This window comes from Phalacrocorax carbo, chromosome 23 (genome assembly GCF_963921805.1).
Source record: "Phalacrocorax carbo chromosome 23, bPhaCar2.1, whole genome shotgun sequence".
NCBI classification, from domain to species: Eukaryota; Metazoa; Chordata; class Aves; order Suliformes; family Phalacrocoracidae; genus Phalacrocorax; species Phalacrocorax carbo.
The window spans coordinates 1,521,858-1,535,940 of NC_087535.1; the positions used below are offsets into that span (position 1 = coordinate 1,521,858).

Here is a 14,083-nt window from a genome sequence, read left to right on the forward strand (position 1 = left end):
TGAACTGGGGGGCCCAGACCTGGCCGCAGCCCCCCAGATGTGGCCTCACTGGGGCAGAGCAAAGGGGGAGGAGAACCCTGCTGGCCACGCTCCTTTCCATGCACCCCAGGACACCGTTGCCCTCCTTGGCCCCAAGGGCCCGGTGCTGGCTCAGGGTCACCTCGCTGCCCCCCAGCACCCCCAGGACCTTCTCAATGGATGGCTTACATCATTCCTTTCACTCTCCACTCTGCTTGCCCATAGCACACTTGGTGACCAGATTCCAAGGGGAATGGGAGGCAGTATAAAAGAACAAAAAAGTTTTACCTGAGATTAACAAAAGGAAGGGAGCCATGGGAGACTGAGAGCAGACCAGAGCAGTTCGACTTTTAGTTCTCCCACCTAGAGCAGGGCACCGAGCTGGACCTAAGTGAAGTTATAGCCCCATCCTACCCCACCTCATAACGCTGCCCCAGGGTGGTGACCACAGGGCCTGGTTCATGCAAACCAGAGTGGGTTGTGTGCACTCACCCTCTGCTCCCAGATCTCGCCATCCTCCAGCCATGTTGCCAGATCTGAGCGCGTGGCACAGAGGGAACGCAGCAGGACACACGACAGGGTACCTTGGCTGTGCTCTCCCACGCAGGCTGAATTCCTGCCTCAGCACAGCCTGAAAACCCTCTGCATGGGGTGTTTGTGCCTTTCTCAGGTCCCTATGGGAGCTCCAGGAGCTGCCACCTCCTGGTCTGCATCTCCAGACCAGCTGCACTGACTGTACTCTGCGGCGAAGGGAGAGACAGGCTTTGGAGCAGAGATGATGATGTTCGGATCTAAGCTACAGGAGCCTACAGAAGGGCACCATCCTCAAAGACTTGGGGGCGAGGCTGCCAGGGCACCCTTGAGTGTAGAGCTACTCCTGTTCTAATCTCATCAGCCAGGAAAGAAGTGTTCAGTGCCCTAGCTAGAGGCAAGCCATGCCAATGGCAGCTCTTTAAGTGTGATGGAGGATGTCAGGGCTCTAAAGTGTCTCAAGCCTCTGAAGGAGCTGGAATCGCAGGACCTCCTAGGCTGGAAATCCTCTCTACATTGTCCCTGGGGAGACCTGGAGGGCTCTGCAGTCCTAGAGCACCACTCCCTGGAGACGAAGGGATGGGACCGGCTGTGCAGCCAGGGAGGAGCATGGACAGAGCTGTCCCAAAGGCTGCATCTCCCTGCTGAGCGCCGCCATCTCCAGAGGCAACCAGATCCCCTCCTGCAGCAGCCAGATCCAGAAGATGGGTGCAAAAGTTGGCAGCCATTGCTCCAAGTGCTGCCCAGGGGCAATCCATCATCGTCTCACCCTGCCAGGAGGATGGGTTGTGAACCCCTGTAGCTAGAAAGGTGTTATCCTTCCCAAAGGGGAAAGGACCCTGATTTCAACCTCATGGGCTGCTCACAGACTCACAGCAGCACAGCCAGACCCTTCCATGTGGAAGGATGCTGCACTGCTGGATGCGTCAATGCTCCTCATGTTGAAAGACTCCCCAGGGACACCAATGTAAGTCCCCACACCACCTCCTGCCTCCCAGCCAACCACGCTTTAACTCTTGCGTGCACACGAGGCAGGACTGCAGCAGCATCTCCTTCGAGAGAGCTCCAACCAAAAGCTGAGGCCCATAGCCCTGACCTGCTCTCTCCCGGAGAGAAGGGAGAGGGGACGTACAACTGGACAGGGCAAACACATGGACATCCACAGCAGACTGGGAACCTGCAGAGGAAGAAGCAAGGGCCTTCAGCCCCTTAGAGCCTTGGTCACTGACTGAGATGGATGGAGAAAAGCCTTTGCTAAGCAGAGCCTAAGGAAGAGAAAATCAACAAGGAGGGAAAGAAGGTCCAGAGAGTCCCTAGGGCTGACATCAGCTCTCAGAAAATAGCACGGAAAAGCATTGCTGATTTACGAGCAGACCTCATTTCATTCTCCCAGTCACCAAAGATCACAGACGCTGCAGTCCTAAAAAAAGAAATATTTTTTTTCTGTAAATCAGCTGAATACACCAAGCACATCTACTGTCAAAGAAAGCTCCTGCGTGAGAAGCTGCTTTCTGCCCTAACAGGATCCATCATCACGTACTCAGGGGCTGAGGGGATTTTGCTCTTACACTGTTGGAACCTGCTCTCCAGCTTGGTCATCCCAAGCTGGCACAACTGCTCACCCTCAGCAGTGATACATACATCAGAATTAGCCAGGCCCAGCCTGTGAAGAGAGAGGAAAAAGGCCAAGCGCTGTCAGAGGCATGGCTTAACACATTCATCAACATGCCCTGCGTCCTCCTCTTGGGGTGGGAGTTAGCAGAAGTGCTCATCTGTCCCTCCCAGCTCAAGAGCATTGCTCTCCTCAGTGCTCATAACCCCATTTTAGAGACAAACTCCACTAATCTGGTATTGCTGCTCCCTCATCAGATAGGAATTTGGGGGAGTGGCTCCAAGGGACTGCAAGGCAAGTGCCAGCAGAGGCTGGGCGCTCAGAGGCAGGCTGCAGCAGTGCCATACCCCAGCAGCCCTACTGCACCCTTGGTAACATGAAGGCACAGGCTGGGGCACCTGTACAACATCCTCTGCTTGTCAGAAGCGGCTCCTGGAATGAAGAGCCATCAGACTTACCCCAGCTCCCCAGTTACCATCTTCCAAAGTCAAACAGCAATTGCAAAGGATGATAGCAAAACATGGAAAAGGGATGCAGAACAGGTAATAGGCAATAATTTCTCTCAATGCCACCAAGCTGGAGTACGAGTTTAGCCACCCCCAGGATGCCAGGAGCGGTTGGCCACCCTCAGGGAGCTTGGCATGAGATCCTTTTGCCAAGCCAGCGGCAAAGGAGCAGCACCAGGGGTGCAAGGGGGGTTTATCAGCACTGCCTGGGCAGCACGATTCCTCCCTCAGCTGTGCCAGCGACTGGGTGATTGCTGCCGCTGCCGGCATCCAGCGAGCTGGTTTGGGACCTACGTGAGACAACCTTCACTGCAAGAAATGAAAGACATAGAGCTCAGGACATCTCTGAAGTTCCCTAGGCTTCTGTTGCCCGCTTCCCTGTTTGTCACTTCGGGGAGGCCGCTTACTTTCAGACCAGGGCAGTTTGACCGGCACCTCTCCGCTGCCCCTGCTGCAGCCCTCTCCAGGCCACGCTCTCTCCCTTGGGCCTCCCCACCCAGCAACACCTGCTCTCGCACCCCGGAGGGTGATTCCTGTGCGCGGGAGCACCACTTTGCTGTAATCAAAATGCACAGGATAAACAAGCAGCGCTGCTGGCTTCGAAACATTCACTTCTCATGCTGACCGGCCATGCCTAGCGCTGTGGTCTTACCTGTGCACACAACCTGTGCCTTGTGGAATTACTGACACCGCTGCTCAGGCTCTCGGTCTTGCAGCCCTGCCTGACACGTATGGCTCAGCCCTGCTCCCCAGGTGGTCAGTACCAGCACTTTAAGCATGCAGGGCTGGAAAGTAAAATATTCAAGAGAACAACAGCAGAGGACTCACTCGAATTGATGCTGACATCTGTGCACAGGGATAAGTCTCCAACTCTCAGCAAGACTTACAAGACGCCCCTGTTCCTACTCTGCCAGGTTCTTCCAGAGAGCACTCAGGCTTCAATCTCAAACCCTCAAGTCCTTCCAACAAGCTTGGCCCTTATCTTATCAGTCAGGGAAAAAAGTAACCCTACCGCTGCACACTGGCTACGCAGAAACTACCACACGCTCCTGCAGTATCTTCACCAGTGTAAGTCAATCTGAAGCTAGTGAAAACCTGGCGTTTGTTACTCAGCCGTTCAAGAGAGCATCTCTCTCCTCTCAGCATATTCAGAGTAAGGGCAGCTCCAGGTACGAACCTGATTCAAGCTTGCTGGGATCCATAAACATGTGGATTACAGGGAAGATAATCAGGTCATTGCCAATAGGGAAGCAGAAACTGAGATGGTCCTCCCCCAACGGGATGGAGCAGCATGTCCCGCTCCTTGCAGGAGCTGATTTTCCCTCTTTGCATGGAGCAACAGGCCACCTCAGAAGAAACATCTAAATCCTGATGGCCCCTCATCCAGATGCAGCACTGCAGTATCCAACTGAGCTTGAAGTAGTCCTTCAGCAGCAGCAGCAGGCGTTTTCTTTCTTGACCATGGTCCCATGCTTCTGGCTCAGCACCTACACCCATCTCACCCACTGAACCATGGCAGATGGCTCAGTGGACGCTTGCTGTCTGTGCCCAGCCTCCATGCTCTTTCAAAGGGTGGACAAGTAGCACATCAAAGGACTTGACCGACCTAGCTACCAAAAGTGCTCGAGGTGTCAGGATATCGGGACAAGTGGCCTCAGCACGGCACAGAGCACAGGCTAGGCACCGTTTCTGTAGGACGGTACATTCAACAAGGCTGGAGCCAGGTGGGTCCACACCGGCAGTCCTGGAAGCCCCGCTCTCCTGGGAGATGGTTTCTGTGACAAGATTTGGGGGAGTTGACAGCCCATTTTTGCTTGGAGCCCAAAGGGAAGAACAGACAGTTGTGCCCCTTAAAGGGGACACTTGAAGGGGAGTATCCCTCTATTTCTCTTGCTTATAAAAGGTGGAATGTACATAGGCTTCATCTGGTAGATCAAGGAGGGCCTGAGACAGGTCACAATACAGAGGTGAAGGTTATCATGGTATAAATAAAACAATCCTTGCTTAAGATTAGCATGAAACATAACTGTTCCCAGTAGCAGCTGGTACTGATGGCTTCAAGGAAGGAGGTATGAGCTCACTTCCAGAGATACATCCTGATCAGTAAGTGGCTGGCTTATGCTGCCATGCACATCATTATCTTTTTTGAACATAATTTGCATTATTACAGACCAGACTATTCTGCCACTCCATCAGCATGCTCAGATATTAGCGAGAAATATATTTGTAAAAGCCTTATATCTGTTGTTCTTCTGTTCTTCCAAGACTGAACAGGAACTTACATACGCAACACAGGGTGAGGGGTGAACTTATATATAGCCATTACATGTGAAAACACTGTTGCAACAGATGTGGATTGGCATTCAGGAACTGGCTGGGCTTCCTCCTCCAAAATAAACACTTACTCACGGTAGATTTTACTGAATTATGTTTTAATGCCATAATCTGCTGTTACTATGTCTGTACAACATTGTACAAGATATAATCAGAAAGAACATTTCAGCCCCACATAAATGTTTGACTGGCTGTCTGAGGATTCAGTGGCTTTGTGTCTTTGATCTAGACCCTCCTGTCCTCTAGATGCTGTCATCAAGGTTCCTTCGGTGGTAAGGCTACAACGCTATACGTTCGTACAGTCACCCTAACGTTTTTGCTCTCCCGTCTCCTCCGCTCAGTGATGGCATCCCCCAGCCACGACAGAGGATCTCTGGTGGTACCTCATCTTTCTGGTCAAACATGAAAGATTTTTAACTTCTTATTTGCATTAGGCAAAAACATTCTAGCAATGCCATGAGGCACTTATGTTTCGAAGGTGATACTAACGTGGTAGTTTAGGACTGATACATCCTTTTTTACGGCACTTGCTATAGTAGGTTTCTTAAGTACAGCACTCATCCGCTCACACTAATACAACTGGTTCTAGATTTCCATTAATTCCCGCCAACACATTTTCACTGTGAGTAGCACTACCCCATGTTAGCCTAGTCTGAGAATTTATCTCTTGCCCAGATAAAACTAGCAAGCAGATACTCTTTTCAGCCTAGAGGTTAGGGAAAATAATATACTTAGCTGCTACTGGTAGTGGAATACATGCAAAACTGCTTCTACCAGAATTAGGAAACCTGCTGAGAATTACATGGAATCTAAAATGATTGCTTCGGATTAGAAAACCACATGCTAAAAGGCCTCATAGATCTCAGCTTCACAGATCTCTGGTGTCAAGAGATATTCTTGTCGCAGCCTGACAGCAGGAGAGTGGTGTGGCAGAATGATCTCTCACGCCTGTGTTCTCCATGGAAAGTTTCATTTTGGCTAATTATTTTTCCTCTCATCTTCTGTGTTCCTGAAGCTTCTCATCTGTGCTTTAAAGCCATGTGGAAAGCCATGATCATTACAAAAAGATACAATTCTCTTAAAGCTTCTTTCCCCATTTGACTACAATGCAGCATCATGTTCAAAATGCAACTACTGGATCTGAAAAATAAAACACTCAGACTATAACGCACATCTGAAAATAAATATGTAGCCTTCGTATAGAGTCAGTTCTCAGTGAAAACCTCGTTGGCGTAGTAGTGCAGAGATGTTCTCAGGACGGTTGTGCTACAAGGTGGAGTCTGAAAATAAGAAAGGGAGAGATGTAGCTCAGTATTGTAATGAGGGACATAGCCTGTCAGGTGCACGGGAAGGGGGACCTGAAATGTTACAGGGCCAAAAAGACTAATGTCTGCAAAAGAATTACAGGGATTTAACTGACCCATTTCTCCACTTGTATAATCCCAACGAGGTATTCTGAATTGCATTAAAAGGATAACATTTAACTCAAAGTGAAGGATATTTCATAATGAACTGAGTAAAACTGCCAACGATATTTATCCGTAAGTATATCCACCATGTGTCTATCCTCAGTCACCTACACTGATTCTCTATTCACATCAGGATCCCCAATGGCCTCGTTTAACTCATGCCACCTTCCTCTCTTTCATCCCTTCTCATTGCCTTTGGCCACCTAACACCAGCTTTTTCCTCACTGCTTCACATAAGCTTGCACACGCTGCAGGTTCTTCTCTTCTGCAGTTCCTGCACTGTAGAAAAGTCTAACCTAGACATTATCTTACTAAATGAAGATGGGATATTTCTTTCTAAAAGATTTTCTCAAGGTCAACCAAAACCTCAGGCTCATGTAGAAATTAAGTGTTTTCCTCACATCTGCCTTTTCATTCCTATTTCTGTTTCATACTTGATCACTAGTAGGTTAACCAAAAATTCAGTAAAGCAGTCCAAATATTCACTGCCTTGCTCTTGTCAGTACATAAAGCTGTACAGCAACCATTTATAAGGCCTCTCGACAGCAATGACATACCTTGACATCACACAATGAAGGAAGAGAAGCATTAAAGATTGTTACCTTTAATAGTGAGGAAGGCTTTGCTGAACGCACGGCCCAATTCATTGGTGGCTTCTACCATATATTCTCCTTCATCCTGTTTTGTGACACCTAGGACAACCAGGGAGCAGACCCCAAAGTTGTTTGTACAAAAATAGTTCGGATCATTGGAGAGGTCTCTGCTGTCCTTGTACCACGTGATCTTTGGAGCGGGATGGCCTCCGACCGCGCAGCTCATACGGCACTCACTCCCAGTAGTCACCACATGAGGCTTCAACGCGACGAGGAATCTTGGGGGCTGGTTTTGGTTAACTCCCTTGTATTTCTGTGGTTTGACTTGAGATTCAGCTGTAAAAGAAAAAAGCCACATACAAACACAGCCTGAGATACCGCCTCACAGCAACAGAAGTCAGGGCCTAAAGGACTGTTTTTCAGTGACACTTGGTTGTGCAGAGTGGATGGCATTTTGCACTGCAAATCGCCAGAGATCCCATGCACCTATGGATTGTAATCCGTGTTTCTTCTCAAATTAGCCAGAGTTTAACTTTGAAGCCAGAAACTTTGGTTTCTGCAAAACTTAAGCCTTAGATTTTCTGGGAATTAATTTTGGGGCAAATTACATTATATAATGGCTGGAAATGAAGGATCTATCTGCACAACATCCATGCAGAAAGGACAAGCCTTCACTGCCAAACTGGAATTTCTTAGGGTATCTGTGCATTCTTGTTCTGGGCAACTAAAGATTCACGGGGGAGGGGCCCAATTCAGGATGGTATGCTAGAAACAATAAAAGACAAAAAGCATGACAGCACACAGATAACTATTTGTAAAAGCTGTTTTACCCTTTTGTTTTCGAATTCTCCAAGGCTTCAAGGTGTCAGATGGACCACTGGCTCCCAAGCTATTTTTTGCCACAACCCTAAAGTAGTAATCCCGGCCTGGGATCAGTTTGGTGTACGTGAACTTGTTGGTGTAGATCAGGTCACCCACCATGTGCCACAAGCCCTTCTGTGATTCACGCTTCAGGACTGTGTAGTAGAGATTATTTTCCCATTTCTCAGATGCTGATGGCTCCCAGGTTACCGTCACTGTATTTGGCACATTCTCTTCCAACTGAACAGGTCCCGGCGACTGTGGGATGTCTGTCAGGTGAAGGCAAAGAAAATCAAAGACGCAGGGAAAGTGGCACAGTACAGAATCCTAAAAACTTTGAGTCCATTCTATGTCTGGGGGGGGGCTAAGTAAACATCCTCTCCCTCAGAAGGGACAAAAATTTGATTCCTTCTCTATGAGCTCCTTTGTTATTAATTGAACTTCTGCTGTGTTACGCCTGCATTGCTGGGCCTCCTTCCCTTCCTACGGGGAGGACATGAGGGCTGGTACAGCTAAACCTTCTCACCTTTTAGGGAGACAGCATACAGAGTTGTTGTAGTTATGACTAAATGTCCTACAGCCTGCTGCTGACTAACCTTACACTGCTACAAAGAGCATGAACTGCTCTCCTGTGGTTTGCCTTTTTAAGCAGAGTCACTCTGGAAGATGGGTGTAATTTTAATCAGTAGATCGCTCTGTCCTGCAGACTTAGCCAGGTGATATCACAGAGTGGCGAGACTGAATCTCATGGAAAATTGTACTCTAGTTCTCCCTGTTCCTGCACGGCTTAACTGCATCAGAGCTCTCCATGCTGAACTTGGTTCGTTGCCTACTGCCTACTCGCAGTAAATCTCTATGTGTATATATATGGCAGTGAGTGAGTTACCTGTAACTTGAACTTGGAAGCTGAATGTTTCTCTTTTCCCTAACCCGTTCTGGAGCTCAACAGTGTAGATGCCGCTGTCAGTGAACTCAGCTGCTCCAATCAGCAGCTGGATGGTACCATCCTTGGTGTTTACTGTAGCCCGGTTTGGAAGAGGAAGCCCATCCTTTAACCAAGTCACCACTGGATCTGGAGACGCCTGTAGAGAACAAGAGACGTTATAGCCCATTTGTTTTGCCTCCAGCGCAGAGCTGCCAAGGTGATCAGGGGCTGGAGCATCTCCCTTGTGAGGAAAGGCTGAGAGAGCTGGGCTTGTCCAGCCTGGAGAAGATTGAGGGGGGTCTCATCAATACCTATAAATATCTGAAGGGCGGGTGTCAGGGGGATGGGGCCGGGCTCTTTTCAGCGGTGCCCAACGCCAGGCCAAGGGGCCACGGGCACAAGCTGGAACACAGGAAGTTCCCCCTGAACATGAGGACAAACCCCTTCCCTGTGCGGGTGCCCGAGCAGGGGCACAGGCTGCCCAGAGAGGCTGTGGGGTCCCTTCCCTGGAGACATTCACCCCCCGCCTGGACGCGGCCCTGTGCCCCTGCTCTGGGGGTGCCTGCTCCAGCAGGGGGTGGGACGGGGTGAGCTCCAGAGGGTCCTTCCAACCCCCGCCATTCTGGGATTCTGTCATTTACATCTTTAGTTTCATTAACTTGTCCCAAATGTATACCTACATGACTCAGTGAAGTAATATTTAGAAATATGGATCTAAGAGCCTTGGATAAAGGGCTGCTCTAAAGTTTCTTTGTAACTTTTCTCTTTCTCTCTGTCTTTTAAGAATTTTATTGTAGTAAGGTGTTCAGGTTAACTATGTCAAGCAAAGTGTGCTAGATCAAGAACAACAGTTGACATCAGTAGTTAGTATTTTCTACTTTTAAAAAGATCTGCTGGTTTGGAAAGAAAAACACATCCTCAAAGTCTTTATTTCCATTAAGCCATCTTTGGTCTCTGCTCTCCAAGTGATTAGGACAATGGCCAGCAAACACCCACGCTTTGCCTTCATCAACCTCTTCTTGATATCCCAGACGTTACCTGTGTTGTTCCCAGCTTACATCAAAGCACACAGGTTTTCTCTCAGTGCATACCTAGTTCTCAAGTCATACAGCTTAAGTCCTGCTGCTTAGTAAGACAAACACAGTCAAAAGGATGTTGCTAGAAATGCTACCCCAAGGCCTTCCGAGGGAGTCAGAGGGAAATCGACTGATTTTTAAATTCAAAGTATGACAGATTAGTATCAGATGCTGATAATATTGATATGGTTGGATGGACAGCATTGTGCCTTGTTTGCAGAGGTTAATGAATGACCATAATCTCATAAAACAGTAATGCCAAGAGTGACAGCTGAATTCTTGTTCATGTTTTCCTCATCCAGAAAGCTTACAGCACAGGCAGGTTAAAGGATTTGCCCAGTGTCTTGTAAACAAAAATCCATGCCAAGAAAACAGTAGCTCAGTTTTCATGTCTGCTATCGACTACAATACGAAAACAGATGGGGAATTCTTACAAACACATTTGAATACTTACTTCAAAGGGAATATTCACTCGGATGGTATTTCCTGCTCTTATAACCAGGAAACTTTTCACCGTGTCATCTATTAGTAACCTGGGAAAAACTGGAAAAGGCAGTGAATACAATAAAAAAGTTGTACATTATTACAGAGTCACTGGCTGACAAACTCATACAGATGTGTTTGATACCCCTAATGCCTTTCCAACATCTAGTCTGCAGGCTGTTGATAAACTCATAGTGGTACTGTGGAGAAAAGAGCTCCTTGAGTCAGAACCAGAGTTTAACCTTTCAAATTTTATTAGTATTAATTTATCACTATGACTAAACAAAGGGAAATTATCTAAAAATACAGTCACAACAATGTTTGTATACATGTGACGTCTCAATCATGGAGAAATTGGCTCTTTGACACACTTTACTTCATCACATGGATGATCCTTTGTGTAAAACGACATCTAGGGGAAAATGAAAATGCAATGGACTCTTATGACACACATGTGCAATAAAGAGTCCAGAACATCCTCAGGAAACCAGCCTGAGTTTAGTAAAATAATCTTTTCAAGTATTTAGTGTTTTTCCTTCTTTTCATCCATATAAAAATGCCAAATACAGTAGTGCTCAATTGTATTTAGCATTTCCAGTTTAAAACTGAAAAAACTGCTTCCCAGATGGACTTAAATTTATCTAGTTACTGATTGATTAGAAAAGGATCCTCCAGGCATAGGCCAAAAGTAGGCATTTTCACTTAGGACCCAAGTTAAGGAAGATTAATCTCTCACAAAATTATCTCTTACTTCTGTATTTCTGCAACTTTCCCAAAGAGCAGGGGAAAAAAAAATCCCAGAGCTACAGGTTATAAATAAAGACGAAAAAGTGAAAATGGTGAAAAATTTCAAACTAGAAAATTAAAAAGGAAAATGAAGTTTACAAAACCCAACATAACAATTGTGATTTAAGAGAACAAAATAAAATGTTTAATTCCACAAGAATTCAGGTACAAATGTGTCAGAGCCATGAATGTACAAAAATAGACTGAAAACTCTATTTTTCCCCTTAAAAGAGCATGGGTAGGCTATAACGTACGTGTGGTTCCTGTCTGGTGATCATAACTGTGGTATAGCTCCACACAGGGGGCAAAATGTAAATCCAAGGAGAAAATACAGTTTTGGGGGTTCTTTTATCATAATGAGTCTTTAACACGAGCAGAACACTGTGCGTTGCACATTTATTATCAGTTAAGCCTTCAGGATTTCCCGATGACATGACCAACTCAGACCATGCTCTAGAGGAGCAATGCAGTACTTGTCTTTCTGCTACAGTCTGGGACTTGGAAGAAGCTCGTCACAGTGACCTACAGACCTTGACTGCATCCTGTTACCTACAGCATGACCTTGTTCATTCTGAAAGCAGCCCACTCGACCTACCTACAGGGCGAGCAGCTTCCATGCAAGCGTCAATCTCTGTGGCTTCCCCAGGGCCACTGTCATTGATGGCTCTGACGCGTAGGAAGTACATCTCCTTGGCTTGGAGGCCTCTAACTGTGTAAGTGGTCGCCTCTATGGGAAGAGTATTGCATTTGGTCCAGTTGAGTTTGTCAGAAGACCGCATCTCCACCTCATAGCCTTTCACATCACCCCCATCTTTTGCTTCAGGTCTCCTCCATGTCAAGGTGACACTAGTGCTGTCACTGCTGCTCACTTTAAGGTCCTGCACTTGACCTGGAGGTTCTGAAAAGAGAAATTTTATTTAAAATCTTTTTCTAGGATTTCTGTCCCCTCTTTTCAGTCACTTCATGAGATTCCCCAACATTTTTAAAGTGCACTAGTTATCCACCCTGCTGTCTTGCCTCCACTTTGTCCCAGTTCTTCAAAGCTGGATCCAGGTGCCAGCTATGCAGCACAATCTGCAACGCTCCTGAAACAGTCTGAAACCCATCCTGAGCACGCCTCCACACTGCACGTAAGTCCCACACAGGGAGTCCGCCACAGCCTGACTTAGGCATCACGCAGGACATCCTTCCATTCCTTCCTCATGCTGATAGCAGATTCCCAGCCATGAAACATTCCCCAACTAGTTGAGCTTTGTCTTCACATCCTTTTACAAAGCATTTAAAACCATCGCCCCTCTCCACTAACATCGCCAGACCTCATCGCCAGCTTTATGTATCCCTGAGCCAGGATGGGGGGCAGGGCACTTACTCATGGAATCCCGTGCAAAGACAGGCTGTGACGGTTCACTGGCATCTCCTGTGCCAGCAGCATTGACAGCTGCCACACGAAATTCATACTGCAGACCTTTCTTGAGATTGGTCATTTTCAGCTTCTTGTCTGCAGAAAGAAAAGGAGCATGTTGGCTCAGGTTTGCTGCTCCCCAAGCAGGAAAGGGTGAGACAACAATGTTGTACTTTACTCCACGTAGAACTGTGGACTGAATAATTCTCAGGAGATGTCACCGATTCCCCTGCCCTTCCCTATCCTAGTGCACGTGTACTTCTGGGACGTGTTCATTGCATTCCCTTTCAAATCAAACAGTATTTGAGAGCTATAAGGTTAGAGAAAGGATAAACACTGCTTTTCCTCATGGGATAACCCTAAATTCTTCTACACCAGATAAGAAGTCCTAGCTTGCAACTGATAGATAATTGATAGCTATAGTCAAAACACATTTTGGAGCTCATAAACATCACTTGGGTTTCTTTATCTTCGTTGCATTTATAAATTCTTGTCTGCCAAGTTCCTAGGGTGAGAACTGAGGACAGTAGTTCTGCATGTGACGATTTCAGTTCCAAAAATTGAAGACATCAGTTTTTCTATAGAGGAGCTATGTCCCAGAACGCAGCAGTGAGCTTCTCTGCACTCTTCTCCAGCTATACGCTTGCACACAATCTTGAAAAAAATCATAATCTCCCTCCCAGGCATTCACCTGTGAATAAAACCAAGGCCTGGCTTTGCTATGGCACAGCTGTGTAACCTGACTTGTGAAAAAACCTTACTTGTGAAAAAATGCTTACTCTAGAGCTGTGAAAGATAAAAAGGTAAAACTTCAGAGAGGGGTAATATGGTTGTGATGGGGACAGTCAGCAGCCCAAGAATTCAAGAGGAAAAGCAGTGGTGTGAAAAGATATCAGATCCTAAGCAGAAAGCAAGGAGTTAGAAGGCAGCAACTCCACAAAGATCAGAGTGTTACCTCCTGAACCCAGCTGACATTCTTGTCTTTTCCAAGTCTTCCAGTCTGTTCCAGGATTTAAGCTACCTACCTGCTATAGGCACATTGTTGACCGGCAGCCAGGTCATGGTACCCTTCTTGCGTTTTTGAACAAAGTATCCCACAATTCGGGAACTGCCAGTTTTACGAGGTGCTTTCCAGGATATTGTGATGGTGTCTCTGCTGGCACTGACAATCTCAGGGGGATCTGGGGCACCAGGTGAATCTGGAAAGACATTAGTGTTTCATTATTAGCAGGTATATTTTTACTGAAAGATAAGAAAGTGTTCTGTGCCATTTCTTCTTTCAGTTTCCCCAAGGTATTCATATGGATGTGTTTTGAAAACCTGACCGAGACCTGAAGCTGCGTATCCTATTCCCCACACAAACAGGAACCAGCATGGTCCTCTGTTCCTGAATTTTGTTTTCATGAATGACCTGCTGTCATCGCAACTGACAACTCCACTGTTAGCCTACAGAGTGAGGCACGTACATTCTTACATGCTAGGAAAAG

At 47.0% G+C, this 14,083-nt stretch overlaps 1 protein-coding gene across 4 annotated transcripts in view; it reads right to left on the reverse strand.

Moving 5' to 3' along the window:
- Positions 1-5,082: 5,082 nt before the first annotated feature.
- IGFN1 (immunoglobulin like and fibronectin type III domain containing 1) overlaps positions 5,083-14,083 on the reverse strand; it is a 39,639-nt gene continuing 30,638 nt past the window's right edge. For all 4 annotated transcript variants that reach the window (XM_064472040.1, XM_064472039.1, XM_064472036.1 and 1 more), the window contains 8 exons: positions 13,622-13,795; positions 12,564-12,692; positions 11,790-12,092; positions 10,380-10,468; positions 8,811-9,006; positions 7,894-8,193; positions 7,073-7,399; positions 5,083-6,281 (listed from right to left, as the gene is read on the reverse strand). In XM_064472040.1, coding sequence (XP_064328110.1) covers positions 6,268-6,281; positions 7,073-7,399; positions 7,894-8,193; positions 8,811-9,006; positions 10,380-10,468; positions 11,790-12,092; positions 12,564-12,692; positions 13,622-13,795 — 1,532 coding nt within the window. In that variant the 3' untranslated portion in view covers positions 5,083-6,267. The remainder of the gene's footprint in view (positions 6,282-7,072; positions 7,400-7,893; positions 8,194-8,810; positions 9,007-10,379; positions 10,469-11,789; positions 12,093-12,563; positions 12,693-13,621; positions 13,796-14,083) is intronic.